The sequence below is a fragment of the Microtus pennsylvanicus genome, chromosome 3, assembly GCF_037038515.1.
Source record: "Microtus pennsylvanicus isolate mMicPen1 chromosome 3, mMicPen1.hap1, whole genome shotgun sequence".
Lineage (NCBI taxonomy): Eukaryota > Metazoa > Chordata > Mammalia > Rodentia > Cricetidae > Microtus > Microtus pennsylvanicus.
In genome coordinates, this window is record NC_134581.1 from 111304183 (window position 1) to 111320742 (window position 16560).

The 16560-nt window shown below is 37.6% G+C and overlaps 1 protein-coding gene across 2 annotated transcripts in view; it reads right to left on the reverse strand.

The window, feature by feature from the left end:
* The window catches only part of Dcun1d5 (defective in cullin neddylation 1 domain containing 5), a 30473-nt gene that overhangs the window by 10532 nt on the left and 3381 nt on the right, over window positions 1-16560 (reverse strand). For both annotated transcript variants that reach the window (XM_075966859.1, XM_075966860.1), the window contains exons 3-4: window positions 12826-12896; window positions 12392-12483 (exon numbers count right to left, since the gene is read on the reverse strand). In XM_075966859.1, the coding sequence (XP_075822974.1) occupies window positions 12392-12483; window positions 12826-12896 (163 nt within the window). The remainder of the gene's footprint in view (window positions 1-12391; window positions 12484-12825; window positions 12897-16560) is intronic.

A 16560-nucleotide genomic window follows, 5' to 3' on the forward strand; every position in this document is an offset into this window, starting at 1 on the left:
ATAGAACACACAATGACCAAGCAGTAACTTTGGAGGCAAGAACCCATAGGAACACACCAACATTACTTACAGTGCTTTCAAACATTCTATATGGGTCACAGCTCCATATAGGACAAGCATATAACGTCTGTATGAGGCAAATCATAAAAATTTGGCAACAGTCAAAATTTTCTAAGCACACCATCATCAAAACTTAGTTAAAAGATTAGGTAATGAGGTTTTTCTGGTGGTGTCTGCCCATGTTGAAACTCATGTTGACTTTACTGTAGCCTTGGTTGTGAATACACAACCCACACACATTGCACTGTATGAATTAGTCATACAAAAGCCAGCAAATGCTGCCTCAAATACCTTGATTTAGGTTCCAAGAATACTCTGTTACAAACAACAGCTTCTTCATTGTACATGCAAAGTTTTCTCCCTTCTAGAAACTTGAATTATATTATAGAGAATTGTATTAATTATATAATTAAATTATAGAGAAGCAATTTAATATTTTCCTGCCATCACTTTTCAGCATGTATAAAATTAGGATATCTTAGAACCTTCATCCGGCGACAGATGGAGAGAGAGATAGAGACCCATATCAGAGCACTGGACTAAGCTCCCAAGGTCCAGTTAAAGAGCAGAAGGAGGGAGAATATGAGCAAGGAAGTCAGGACCAAGAGGGGTTGGTCCACCCACTGAGACGGTGGGGCTGATCTAAAGGCAGCTCACCAAGGCTAGCTGGACTGGGACTGAACGAGCATGGGATCAAACTGGACCCTCTGAATGTGGCTGACAATTGGGACAGACTGAGAAGTCAATGATAATGGCACTGAGATTTGGCTCTACTGCATGTACTGGCATTTTGGGATCCTATTCTATTTGGATGCTCACCTTTCTAAGCCTAAATGTAGTAGGGGGGAGGGCTTTGGACTTCCCACGGGGCAGGATACCTTGCCCTCTCTCAGGAGTGGAGGGGAAGGGGGGAGCGTGTGGGAGGGAAGTGGGAAAAGGGGAAGAAGTGAAAATTTTGATTGGTATTATTTATTAAGTAATAAAAAATTTTAAAAAAAGAAAACAAAAACCTGTTCTCTTGTTGTTGTTGTTTGATTTGATTTGGTCTGGTTTTTTGAGACAGAATTTTTCTGTGTAGCCCTAGCTGTCCTGGAACTCAAATTCTTAGAGATCTGCCTGCCTCTCAAGTGCTGGGAATAAGAATATGCGCCACCATGAAAAAAATTAGGATATCTTTATATTTTATAGCGCTACATAATGTTTTGTTTTAAAAACTGCTGTTTGAGTTACTGACTTAAATTTTGATTTGGAATTAGGACATAATTTCTAATATTTTCCAAAATAGCCCTAAATAATCATTTTGTGCCATGGTATGCATCTTTTCTACTCTCAACACTGACAACTATAAATATTGTTCAATTCTGATTCTGAAAAGTCACAAAGATGGACTTCAATGGCAATGAGCAACTAATACTCAGCTATATATTTTCAAAAAGATTGTGTATGGGTATTCTGCTTACATGTATGTCTGTGCACCACATGCATGTAGTGCCTGTGGGCCAGAGGTGGGTATTGGATTCTTTGGAGCTGGAGTCATACAGGGTTGTTAGCCACCACGAGGAGTGGAGTTGGGAGCGGAGATAAGTGCTGGGAATGGAATCCCAGGTTCTCTGCTAGGGCATCAACTGATGTTACCCACTGAGTCATTTCTTCAGCTCCTGACTTAATTTTTTATGTCAAGATAAATAAGCACATAGCTCTTATTAATATGTAAATTTCCTTCTGTCTTGCATAAGTGATAAACTATGTTTTAAAATAAATTCATTAATTTATTGCCAGCATGTTTGATTTGTATGCCTACTTTATGTAACTATACAACATCTTGGGATGACTCTACCTCTGGTTTCCACATCCACTTTATATAACTATACAACATCTTGGGGTGACTACCTCTGGTTTCCACATCCACTTGCACTCTCACACACACAATTAAAACTTCCTAAAACATAGGAATAGCTTCACAGGACAGACACAAGATAAACTTTTCACCTTGGTTTCCTTATTCCTTCTTCATGTGTATGTCGCATGTATGTGCAGCGCACTTAGGTACCGGTTATGTGCACATGAGTATAGGTGGAAGGCAATGTCCAATGTCTTCTCTGACCACTCTCCATCTTATTTACTGAGGCAAGGCTGTCTCTCACTAACCCAGAGCTCACTGATTTGGCTAGTCTAGCTAGCAGCTTACTTCAGGGATGCCCTGTCTCTGCTACTCCAGTTCTGTGGGTTACATTATGATTCCTCCCCACGCATTTGATCTGGGCACTGGAACACAAGCTCTGGTCATGCTTGTATTGCAAGTCCTTTATATACCCAACCATCTCCCAAGCCCCAGTTTCTTAACTTTCAAACAAGAACAATTTCAGAGAATAGTAACTATCACATGAGAATATGTATGTTAAATTCTTGAACTGTGCACAGTTCTGAGGCACACAGAAGTCAATTCACTCACCTCACCCACACTACACAGTTATGTCCAAACAAGTACTAGCATCCATAATGGTCTAATGAAGATCTTGAGCAGAGGAAGAAATTAAAATCACCAAATGGGTTTCCCCTTATTCATTTTTATGTATTTGGGTGTTTCATGTTCCAGTAGGCCTGTGCACATGTGTGCCAAGTATTTGTAGAGGTCAGAGTTACAGACTGTTGTGAACCACCATGTGGGTATTGACAGCTGAATCCAGGTCTTCTGAAAGAACAGCCAGCTCTTAACTGTTGATTCACTTTTCCAGACCCTATTTATCTTTATTAAGATGAGGATGAAGCCAAAAGCTCCATATTTGTTATCAATATTATAAGCTTATGCAAAGAATTAGCAAAAGCAGTAACTATATCCAGCAATTATCAATATGACAATTCCCACATAAACTCAGTAGTTCAGAATGTCAGTCATCTCAGAACTTTATATTCAGTTTAACAGTCCATCACGAATAGCAAGAGATTATGTTTCAAGTAACATCAAAGTAAAATCTTATAAAGTTTTGAGTTCACAGTACAATGTAAGATTCCCAGAGAACATAATGTTTTGAATGAATACACAATGGGCTTCAATTCAACAGAAGGATTTGGGCAAAATAGACTGCAAGAAAGTCTTTTAAACAAGAGGAATGTTCATTCATGCAGCAGATCTAAGTGAAGCTCTCTTCCTCATGTGTAAATCCCAGTGAGTATGTTGTGGCATGTAACATACAACAGACCTTCTCTACAATACATTTACCAACTAGATAAATACTGTCTACTTCTCAAGGTATTGGAATGCAGAGGAAGGCATTGGAAGAGCAAAGAAGAATGTTAAAGGCAGCCAGCCAGTAGTAGTCCTCAACTGCAAATGAATGGGAGTCACACACCACACTTAACACATCACTGCATCTACACCATGCTCAGCCTACAAAAAACAAGAAAATGTTCCCTATTCCTCCCTTTCTTAAGCTTAAATCAGCCGGGCACAGTGGCACACACACCAGTAATTTGAGAGGCAGAGGCAGGCAGATCTATGTGAACTCAAGGCCAGCCTAGTATACCAAGCACGTTCCAGGATGGCCAGGGCTTTTATACAGAGAAACCCTGTCTTGAAAAACAGAAACAACAACAACAAAAGATAAGTCAAATGAGCCCTTTCCCTTTTAATCTTCAAAGTCCAAGTCTCAAAATGAAGCCCAGAAAAATGTGTAATGTGGCCCTTTCTGGAAGGAAATTTACCAGCATACTGCTACAATTGTTACTGTCACCATCATTACCACCGTTATCTTTATGGTTACCACCACTGCTCTTCATTATAATGATCAAGTACAATCCCTTTGAAAGTTTGTAATCAGTTTTCTCCACCAGTGATATCTAACCTGTACGTCAACATCAAACTTTTAGCTAGCAGATGTGGGAAAAGTTCTCCACCCAGTTTAACATGCTAAAAGAAAAATTGTAAAGTATCCTTAGAACTATGATCTTTAGATTGAGAAAAAAATAAAAGGCCACCCACATCCCAACAATATGAGAAACTGTGTGGGTAAAGTATAGTACATCTTAAAAAGGACAAGGTTCAGCTTCCATCAATTCTCAAGACCCTAAAACACCATGAATACTCACTTAAACACAACTGCAAAACTCTTGTGTGATTCCTGAGCTCAAAATCTGATTGTTTTCCAATATCTTTAGATTCTCTCATGTTAGATAAAGTATCAAATAATGTAATACTATTATTTCACATAGCTGAAATTTTAAACTCACCCTTATGATTCTAAAAATCAGATTACTTTTTTCAAACTCCACGAAATATTAAAGCCTACATTCAACTATTTGTATGTCTGTGCTTGATAAATTATTTCATTTAAATGGAAAGTCATCTATAGAACATCTATAAGGACAGTATCAAGCCAAATGTTTAGAACAAAAATGATCCAAGAATCATTACACAATATAGATAATTGATTGTGATATTTCAGTTCAATATTCTTGACCTGCATATATGTTGTAACTACCGGATTGTTCTTTAGTGGCATTCTACTCAAGATTCCTATGAATTCAAAAGTAAGTTGACACAATTCAATTGACAATTATCTTGATCTGACGACCACGAAAATCTTAAGTAAAATTCTAAGACAATATCATCTCCTCACAAGAAATATGATGTGGGAGTCCCCTCTGTGTGCTGTAATTACCATTAATGAATAAAGAAATTGCCTTGGCCTGTTGATAGGGCAGAACTTAGGTAGGCAGAGAGGACTGGACTGAATGCTGGGAGAAAGAAGGGCGGAGTCAGAGAGACGCCATGGAGCCACCAGAGTCAGATATGCCAAATCTTTGCCAGTAAGCCACTGCCATGTGGTGATATACAGATTAACAGAAATAGGTTAAATTAATATAAGAGTTGGCCAGTAAGAAGCTAGAGCTAATGGGCCAAGCAGTGTTTTAATTAATATAGTTTCTGTGTGGTTATTTTGGTTCTGGGAAGCAGGGATGAACAAGCTGCTCTCCTTCAACAGAAATAGAGACTAAAGAGTTTTATATTTATTAGGTTAAATCAAATAATTAATACCTATCCATTTTTATACTAAGGCAGGTCAGTTTGCATCTCCTATCTTAAATGTCAAGTCACAAACTATCTCCTCACTGAAAGTTTATCATAAGATTAAAGAAGCGACAATACCCACCCTGATTCACTAGACCCCGCAAGCTACAAGTCCCATCCCACCCCCAAACTCAACTATCTTGCAAACTCAAGGGAACTTTGAAACACAGCTTGCTACAATACAGAAAGGACCAAGCAGTGAGTGACCAGCCACCGGGCAGGACATCCCACTTTCTAGGCCCTCCACAGTGGGGCAGAACCCAGGGTCTCTCCCCCACCTGCCTCAGCTTATCTAGCCAGTTAGCAGGGGAGATTTTGGCAGAGAGGACCAACAGAGGAACTCTAATGCACAAGCTGTGACTACAGAGTGGACCAAGAGAGCTAACCAAGACAGCAGGCTAAGACAGACCTCAGTGGCTCCTTGAAACACAGACACTGACAGTACAGAGCAGACCAAGAACAATTCCCAAAGACTCAGATAGCCACTGCAAAGACACTATTGGCTTCAATTGAAGGAAGAGATGGGTAGGCCTCCATGTAAGAATTCATCCAACAAAGTAAAAAGCAACACAGTAACACCAGAACCCAGAGGTCTTGCAAAAGGAAAACTCGATCATCTAACCCGAAAGAAAACTATTTTAAACATAACTTCATGAAGATTATGGAGACCTTTAAAAAGGAAATGAAATATTCCCTTAAAAAGTGGAGGAAAAGACAAACAAAAAAATTGGAAGAAATTAATAATTCCCTCAAAGAAAACCAAGAAAAAAACAATCAAACAGGTGAAGCAAACAATTCAAGACTTGAAGAATGAAATAGAGGTGATAAAGAAAACACAAAGGGAGTTCTGGATATGGGAAATCTGGGTAAACAAATGGAAACTACAGAGCAAGCATAACCAACAAAACACAAGAGATGCAAGAGAGAATCTCAGGTGTTAAAGATACTATAGAGGAAATCCATTCACTGGTCAAAGAAAACATTAAATCCAACAAATTCTTAACACAAAACATCCAGGAAATCTGGGACACCAAGAAAAGACTAAGAAAAATAGGGATAGAAGAACAACAACTCCAGCTCAAAGACACAGAAAATATATTCAATAAAACCACAGAAGAAAGCTTTCCACCTAAAGAAGGATATCCCTCTGAAGGTACAAGAAGCTTACAGAACACCAAATAGACTGGATCAAAGGAAAAAAAAACCCACAAAACAAAACAAAAACACCCTTCCCCTTCCCATATAACAATCAAAACACAAAACATACAGAATAAAGAAAGAATATTAAGAGCTGCAAAGGAAAAAGGTCAAGTAATATATAAAGGTAGACCTATCAGAATTACATCCGACTTCTCCATGGAAATCATGAAAGCCAGAAAGTCCTGGGCAGATGTGCTGCAGACACTAAGAGACCATGAATGCAAACCCAGACTACTATACCCAGCAAAGCTTTCAATCACCATCGATGGAGAAAACAAGATATTACGTGACAAGACCAGATTTAAACAATACATATCCATAAACCCAGCCCTACCGAAGTACTAGAAAGAAACCCCAACCCAAGGAAGCTAACTATACTCACAAAAACATAGGCAAAAGATAACCTTGACCGCTGGGCGGTGGTGGTGCACGTTTTTAATCCCAGGCACTCAGGAGGCAGAGGCAGGCGGATCTCTGTGGGTTCAAGGCCAGCCTGGTCTACAAGAACTAGTTCCAGGACAGGCTCCAAAAGCTACAGAGAAACCCTGTCTCGAAACCCCCCCCCCCAAAAAAACAAAACAAAAAAAACAAAACCAAACAAAAAAACCCTCGACCAACAAAATCCAAAGAAGGGAACCACGAAACCACTACCACAGGAAAATAACCAGAGTTAACAACCACTAGTCATTAATATCACTTAATATCAATGGACTCAATTAAAAGGCACAAGTTAAGAGAATGGATACAAAACAGGGTCCAGCCTTCTGCTGTATACAAGAAACACACCTCAACCTCAAAGACAGACACTACCTCAGAGTAAAGGGTTGGGAAAAGGTTTTCCAGTTAAACGGACCTAAGAAACAAGTGGGTGTAGCTATCCTAATATTTAACAAAATAAATTTCAAACTTAAAATAAGTCAGAAGAGATGGAGGACACTTTATACTCATAACAGGAACAACCAATCAAGATGAAGTCTCAATCCTGAACATCTATGCCCCTAATACAAGAGCACCCACATATGTAAAAGAAGCATGACTTAAAGTTCACTTCAAACCCCACACACTACTAGTAGATTTCAACACTCCACTCTCGCCAATGGACAGGTCAACCAGACAGAAACTTAACAGAGAAATAAGAGAAGTAACAGATGTTATGACTCAAATGATTTAACAGACATCTATAGAACATTCCACCCAAACACAAAAGAATATACCTTCTTCTCAACACCTCATGGGAGCTTCTCTAAAACTGACAACATACAAGGGATATAAGGAACATATCTAAACATAACAAAAGCAATATACAACCTGACAGCCAACATAAAATTAAATGGAGAGAAACTCACACCGATTCCACTAAAATCAGTAACAAGATAAGGCTGTCCACTCTCTCCATATCTATTCAACATAGTTCTTGAAGTACTGACTAGAGCAATAAGACAATAAAAGGAGATCAAGGGTCTTCAAATTGGAAAGGAAGAAGTCAAACTTTCACTATTTGCAGATGATATAATAGTATATATAAGTGACCCCAAAAACTCTACTAGGGAAATCCTACAGTTGACAAATACTTTCAGTAATGTGGCAGGATACAAGATCAACTAAAAAAAAAATCAGTAGCCTTCCTTTACACAAATGATAAAGAAGCTGAGAAAGAAATCAGAGAAACATCACCTTTCACAATAGCCACAAATAGCATAAAGTATCTTGGGGTAACACTAACCAAAGAAGTGAAAGACCTATTAGACAATCACATATGGGGCTGGAGAGATAGCTCAGTGGTTAAGAGCACTGACTGCTCTTCCAAAGGATATGAGTTCAATTCCCAGCACCCACATGGCAGCTCACAACTGTCTGAAGATCCAGTTGCAGGGGATCTGATACCTTCATACCAATGCACATTAAATAAACATATATATCATAAGTCTTTGAAGAAAGAAATTGAAGAAGATACCAGAAAATGGAAAGATCTCCCATGTTGTTGGATAGGCAGGATCAACATAATAAAAATGGCAATCCTACCAAAAGCAATCTATAGATTCAATGCAATCCCCATCAAAATCCCAACACAATTCTTCACAATCATCAACTTCATATAGAAACACAACCCAGGATAGCGAAAACAATCCTGTACAATAAAGGAACTTCCAGAGACAACACCATCTCTGACATCAAGCTCTATTAGAGCTACAGTAATGGAAACAGCTGGGTATTGGCATAAAAACAGACAGGTTGACCAATAGAATTGAATCAAAGAACCTGATATTAATCCACACACACCTATGAACACCTGATTTTGACAAAGAAGCCAAAATTATACAATGGAAAAAAGAAAGCATCTTCAACAAATGGTGCTGGCATAACTGGATGTCGACATGTAGAAGAATGAAAAGAGATCCATTTCTATCACCATGCACAAAACTCAAGTCCAGATGGATTAAAGATCCCACTATAAACCCGACCACAATGAACCTGATAGAAGAGAAAGTGGGAAGCAGTCTTCAGTGCATGGGCCCAGGAGACCACTTCCTAAATATAACCCCAGTAGCACAGACACTGAGAGAAACAATCAATAAACGAGACTCTTAAAACTGAGAAGCTTCTATAAAGCAAAGCACACAGTAAGACAAAAAGGCAGCCTACTGAATGAGAAAAGATCTACACCAATCCCACATCAGACAAAGGACTGATCTCCAAAATATATAAAGAACTCAAGAAATTAGATATCAAAATTCCAAATAACCCAATTTAAAAAATGGGGTACAGGCTGGGCGGTGGTGGCGCACACCTTTAATCCCAGCACTTAGGAGGCAGAGACAGGCGGATCTCTGTGAGTTTGAGACCAGCCTGGTCTACAAGAGCTAGTTCCAGGACAGGCTCCAAAACCACAGAGAAACCCTGTCTCGAAAAACCAAAAATAAATAAATAAATAAATAAATAAATAAATGGGGTACAGAACTAAACAGAGAATTCTCAACAGAAGAATCTCAAATGGCAAAAAGACACTTAAAAAATGTTAACATCCTTGGCCATCAGGGAATGCACATTAAATCAATTCTGAGATACCGTCTTACACCTGTCAGAATTGCTAAAATCAAAAGACAGTGATAGTTTATGCTGGAGAGGATATGGAGTAAGGTGAACATTCATCCATTGCTGGGAAGAATGCAAACTTATAAAACCACTTTGGAAATCAGTATGGTGGTTTCTCTGAAAATTGGGAATCAAACCACTTCAGGATCCAGCAATACCACTCTTGGGCATATAACCAAAAGCTGCTAAATCATACTACAACATTCATGGCAGCGTTATTTGTTAATAGCCAGAACCTGGAAACAACCTAAATGCCCCTCAACCAAAGAATGAATAAAGAAAGTGTGGCACATCAGACCGAGGTCTGATCTTCAAAATATACAAAGAACTCAAGAAATTGGACACCAAAAGATCACATAATCCAATAAAAAAAATGAGTACAGACCTAAACAGAGAACTCTCAACAGAGGAATCTAAAATGGCTGAAAGACACTTAAAAAAGTGTTCATCATCATTAGTCATCAGAGAAATGCAAATCAAAACAACTCTGAGATTCCATCTTACACTTGTAAGAATGGCCAAAATCAAAAACACTGATGACAACTTATGCTGGAGAGGTTGTGGGGAAAAGGAAACAATTCTGCAATGCTGGTGGGAATGCAAGCTGGTGCAGCCCCTTTGGATGTCAGTGTGGCGATTTCTCAGAAAATTAGGAAACAACCTTCCTCAAGACCCAGTAATACCAGCCGGGCGGTGGTGGCGCATGCCTTTAATCCCAGCGCTAGGGAGGCAGAGGCAGGCGGATCTCTGTGAGTTCAAGACCAGCCTGGTCTACAGAGCTAGTTCCAGGACAGGCTCCAAAACCACAGAGAAACCCTGTCTCGAAAAACAAAAAAATAAATAAATAAATAAATAAAATAAAAGACCCAGTAATACCACTTTTGGGTATATATCCAAAGGATGTTCAATCGTGCCACAAGGACATGTGCTCAACTATGTTCATAGCAGCTTTGTTTGTCATAGTCAGAACCTGGAAACAACCTAAATGCCCCTTGACCAAAGAATGGATAAAGAAAATGTGGTACATTTACACATTAGACTCAGCAGTAAAAACACAGTGACATCTTGAAATTTGCATGCAAATGGATGAAACTAGACAATACCATCCTGAGTGAGGTAACCAAGATCCAAAAAGATGAATATGGTACGTACTCACTCATAAGTGGATACTAGCTATAAACAAAGAATAATGAGCCTAGAAAAGCTAAGTAGTAAGGTGAACCCTAAGAAAAACATACATAGATCCACCTGGAAGTCAAAATAGACAAGATCACCTGACAAAATTGGGATCATGGTGGTGCAGGGAGAAGGGAGGGTAGAAGAGGAAAAAGGGGGGAGAAGGGGAGGAGGGAGGAGAACTTGAGGGAATGGGATAGTCAAGATGGAGGAAGGACAGAGATGAGAGCAAGGAAAGATATCTTGATTGAGGGAGCCATTATGGGGCTAGTAAGAAACCTGGCTCTAGATAAATTTTCAAAAATCCACAAGGATGACCCCAGCTAAGACCCTAAGCAACAGACAAGAGGGAGCTCGATCTTAAATACCACCATAGAATCTTCATCTAGCAACTGAAAAGAGGTTTTTACCCAAGGAATGAATATGTGTGTGTATATACATCTATGTTCTATGTATCTATCTTCCTACATAGTACATACTGAACAGTCACACTCCCACCTACCCTCCTCTTTCCAACAAATCTATTACAGTTACACAAAGATAGAACATATTCCTGAGTACACATGTCCATGGACACACACTGACACACACACACGTTAACGTTATGTTTAAAACATACATGAAAAAGACATTTTAAAAAATGGTTAAAAACAGAAGATAACAAGATATTGAAAATCAAATCCATAATTGTGACTGCCTTGTAAGCAAAGAGACATCCTTTCTTAAGAACTGAGGGACAAGCCAGGTGGAGGTGGTGCACGCCTTTAATCCCAGCACTAGGGAGGCAGAGGCAGGCAGATCTTTGTGAGTTCGAGGCCAACCTGCAACCTGGTCTAAGAGCTAGTTCCAGGAGAGACTCCAAAGCTACAGAGAAACCCTGTCTTGAGGGGGAAAAAAAAAAAGAACTGAGGGACAGCTAAATAAGAATTAAGAATAGTTTACATAGACTAAGAAAACCATAGACAACAAAGAAAACTCTAGGCCTAATAACGCAGTGTCTGCCTGGAAATTTTAAGTGTGGTTAGGGATGTGGCTCTGTGGTAGAGCACTGGGTTAGCATGTATAAAGTCCGAGGTTCAATCCCAAGTGATGGAAAACAAATAAACAATAAAGTAACACTTTAAAATATGAAAATATTTTAGAATGTTGAATAACATTCTGATGGAACATTATGATTAAGATATAAATTAAGACAAAATCCCTAAATGAATTGAAATTAAACACTCTACTCTGGAAAGGCAGAGTGAGTTATCTGAATAATGAAGTAATTCTGAAATTTATGAAACTATTTCAGCATCACATATCCATCCGAACATACATAACTACAAATGTCTCAAGACTACACAGGAGCCAAAAACCATTTCTACTTTGATCCTGTGGGAGGGAATAGGAGGAAGCAGTGCACCAAAGCACCGTGTGACTTTCTAAACTTATACAAAAGGTAGTGAGGAGGCCCTAGGGTTTAGGATTGTCCAGTGATAAAATTCTTAGAGTGGAGTGTGTATAGAGCGGGGAAAACTTTTGTTACTCAAATAACCCTATGAGCACCTAACTCACTGACTGTTTCTAATAAACTCAACATGTCTCAATTAGCCTGAGTGTTTTCTTAAAGTGTATGAAAATTACTCATGGGTCAGAACAATATAATTTTGCTAGTCCCCAACCTGATTTTTACAAATCAAACCAATTTGACTACTTTAAAGCAAAATCTTATTCCTGAAAAAGATGAAGCACAAAATATCAAAGAGATCTTTAAATAGGCCACCAAATTTGCTTTTCAGAAAATATTCTTACTGTAATGAGGTCATTCCCTTTAACCATTCTTCCTTGGTAAAAAATCCCATGCTTTCAGCCTCCAACTTCCACGCTAAAACTAACATAATAATCTGTAAAGAAGAGAACATAAAGGACAGGGAGAAGTCAGAGATGATCATGGCCGCACTCCTCATGGAGAACATTCTTAAACAAACATTTCCAGTCGTCCACTACAAGACACTACAGCTTCTGATCGTCAACTACCAAGCAGCTGAAAAGTGCCAGTATTGAGGCAGTGTTGAGGAATGTTCACTCTCTTTCAATTTAGCGTGATTTAAAAAAACCCTAGTGTGAATTTACAGTAGTAATCATGAAGAAAAAATATCTTCCATATATTAAAGCTTCAATTTTTAGAATTTTATGAAAACATTATAACCCATTTATATTTCATTTTACTTAGAAATAAAACATACATTTTCAGGTTCAACACCAATGTCTTCACAAAATTTTTCCATTCCTTCTGGCCCTACAACTTCATCAGGACCTTCAAAGACAAAAATAATTCATACACTTTATTACACTTTATTATGTACATGACTTAAACTATTACACTAAAGACATCTGTGAAAACATCTTAATACTTTTTATATAAATAACTGAATTTAAATTATACTGTAGCTCTGAAAAGCATACTTAGAAATTTTATTCCTTAAATATAGTACAATATGAATTAAGGACTTTTTTCCTTCTCTTATTTTAGGTCTCATTGTGTAGCCCAGACTGGTCTGACATTCACAGAAATTCATCTTCTTCTCCCTCTGAATGATGGGATTAAAGGTGTGAGCTATCAGGCCCAATGAGTTAAGGACATTATTTAAAGGAGTAGTAAAGAAAAATTCCACTAGTATAAATCAGTAGTTCACAGAAAGAACAAACCAAGCCAACATGATCTCACTCATTTAAAAAAAATCTAAGAATTTATTCTGAATAAAATTTTTGACAATGTAAGGCTATAAAGCATATGGAGTTTGAATTATCTTTTTTGTTTCTTTCTCATTTTAAAATAGAGCACTAAAAAAAAAATCAATACAATTCTTGAATTTTTTTATTATAAGATTCCCAAAAGAGGAACTGTACCACTGTTAATTCTTCTGCGCCTAGAAATGACCTAAAACAGATGTTGTGATTTGAAATATGACATAAATTTTCACTACAAAAATGTCTTGAATCAACGTTATATTATCCAAAAGCTTTTATTTTCCTTATTATATACATAACAAAGACCCTTGTAAATAAAAACACCGACACTAGCATGAGCCCGCTGACGTCTACACACCTGAATGAACTTGGTTGGAAAGCCACTGAAAGACGCACACTGGATTTTATACTTTCAATATTGGGTGGATGGATTTTTATGCATGGATAAAATGAAAATCCATGACATGAGTTAGAACTAGAAAAACAATTAGTTTTGTTTATATCCTCTATCAGTAACTCATTCTTCCTTATCCTCTAAGTTCAGCCTTTCTCACTCTTTTCTACATGTCTCTATCTCTTCGTGTACATTTGTTTACAAATATACATATTTTCTAGATTCTGAAAATGAGAGAGCTCATGCAGGTTTCTTCTTGAGACTGTGTCCTCCTTGTACATTTTAACTTTCCTTTCTTCAACAACCAGAAAATACTCCAGCTTTAGCTAGTCAAGGTGACATGAGTTTATAATCACAGCACTTAGAAAGTAGAAGCATGAAGATTAAGTGTTCAAGGCTAGTCTAGGCTACATAGGACCCTGGATCAAAACAAAACCCTACAAACATAAGCCAAAGACTGAATGAATTTTAGAAGGTACGTTTCATAGTACTATAATTAGGTTACAGATACAACACAAAAGCCAGTGCCTTATGATTTTTCTTAATAAAAAAAATATAGCCTTCTACTATGTGATCAATAAGGTTATGGTGGGTTAGAGAGATGGATGGCTCAGCAAGTAAGAGCACTGGTTGCTCTTCCAGAGGTCCTGAGTTCAATTCCCAGCAACCACATGGTGGCTCACAACCATCCATAAAGAGATATGGTGCCCTCTTCTGGCTTGTAGGCATAACATGCAGGCAGAACAAAGTATACATAATAAATAAATAAATCTTAAAAAAAAAGGTTATGTTAACACACAATTAGAAATCAAAGTAGTTTCTATATGAAACATACATATGATCTTAGGTAGACAAGATCTGTATGTGTTAAGTATTATGTGACTTCCCAAAGCAATGGAAATAACAGACCTAAGTGTAAAGCAAAGCCTATACCAAAGTTCACCGCCTGACTGAATGTCAATAATACTTTTAAACTATAGCCTTCTAATAAAACTACAACTGGGTAAGATGTGTGTAAGTGAATTCAATTAATTCTTTCAGATTCTTTGATTTCCACTCAATTCAAGCAGTAATGCAAATGATTTAGCTCACTGTATATTGCATTTAAACTATATAATTCTATCTTATTTTTTAATTCTTTGTGACAGATTAAAAATGCTCTTTTTTTCCCCACAATCAGCTTTCTATTTACTAAATGGCATATCCATGAACTCAACAAATTGCTGAGTAAAAAGATCTAGAGACAGTCAGGCATTAGTCCCAACACTAGGGAGGCAGAGACAGGTAGATCTCTGCGGGTCTGAAGCCAGCCTGGTCTACAGAGTGAGTTTCATTACAGCCGGGGATGCACAGAGAATCACTGTCTTGCAAAACCACCAGCAACAAAAAGGCAGTGTGGTCTACATAGCAGGTTCCAGGCCAGTGAGCCCTGTCTGAAAGGTAAGAAGATAAAGAATCCCCCTGTACTGAACACACACAGGGCTTTTCTCCTCTACTCACTACTCAAATTCTACATAGCATCAATAGAGAATGTAAGTAACCTACACATGATCACGTCTCTAAGAGGAGGGTACATGAAAACACCGTCTCATTTTGTGTAAAAATATAAATGTTCTCAGCTACACGTTCAGGGTTTAATACAATGCCATAATAAATACTCAGGAAACCAAAACCAAAACAAACAACATGCTTAATGACAGTACCTTCACAATGAACTATACAAGAAATTAGTTAACACATGAATCTGAAGATACTCTAAAGCTGTTAGCAGTAATACTACCTAACATACTGAGTTCTGACATGTATCAGGTACTGTGCTAAGACTCTGCATGTCATCCACTCTTGAGTGGGCCTAGCTTTTGTCTCTACCATGAAGGATATCCCCATTTGGTAAGAAAGAACAGGTACTGTTCACCAGCAAATGACTGATCCCTTATCAAGGAAGCATCTGCCAAAATAGTTTCTGTGGACACTATCTGAAATTCTAGTACTTCCACATAATACTTGTACGAGTCTTTACAAGTTGTAATTTCCTTGCCTATAAACTTACTGTTTACTATGGTCTTCCTCATGAGAAGCTACATTTGATGGCAGAGATCACGTCCTGATTTTTTCATTATTATATCACAAGAACACAAGTACTATCACAGTGTTGAACTCACAAAAAATGTTGAATAAATATTCATCGGATGACTTGTGGAATGACAGAAGATACCTCAAGTATACTTTATTCACTTTTTTTCACTAGAAGTAAAAATTAGTTGCCATTTGTATAACTTCGTCTTGAGGGTCAGTCAACTATAGTTTGAATCCTGGCTCTTGGACTGATATCGTCACTGGCAAGTAAGTCAATCTAAGCCTCAGTTTTCATTTATAAAATAAGGATAAAATTTCTTACTTGACAGATGGTTATAATGAAAATAATATATTTATCACAATCCCTAGAACAATGATAGCAATTATATGTTGGCTAATAAATATGTCAGAGTAGGAAACAAATACTTGATTAAAATCTTAGAATACCGAGGTTAAGTTTCAATAAGAGCTAAAAGCTGGCATTCAAAAAGAAAAAAGATACATACACACTAATTAATCTTTATGGTATCTAGTAACCTTGTAAGTGAAGTAAGACGAAGAGAACCTTTTAATTCTATATAATGTATATGTGAAACTGGCATTTTAAATAATGGGTCAACATTTTAAATAGAGGTCAGTTAAAAAAAAATGAATTCTCTACATTTAAATTGGGTTAGTGGTTGTCTTGGGATATCAGTAATAGCATTTATTTCCCCTGATCTAGAAAGATTCTATCCTGCTATCAAACAATTTTAAATTA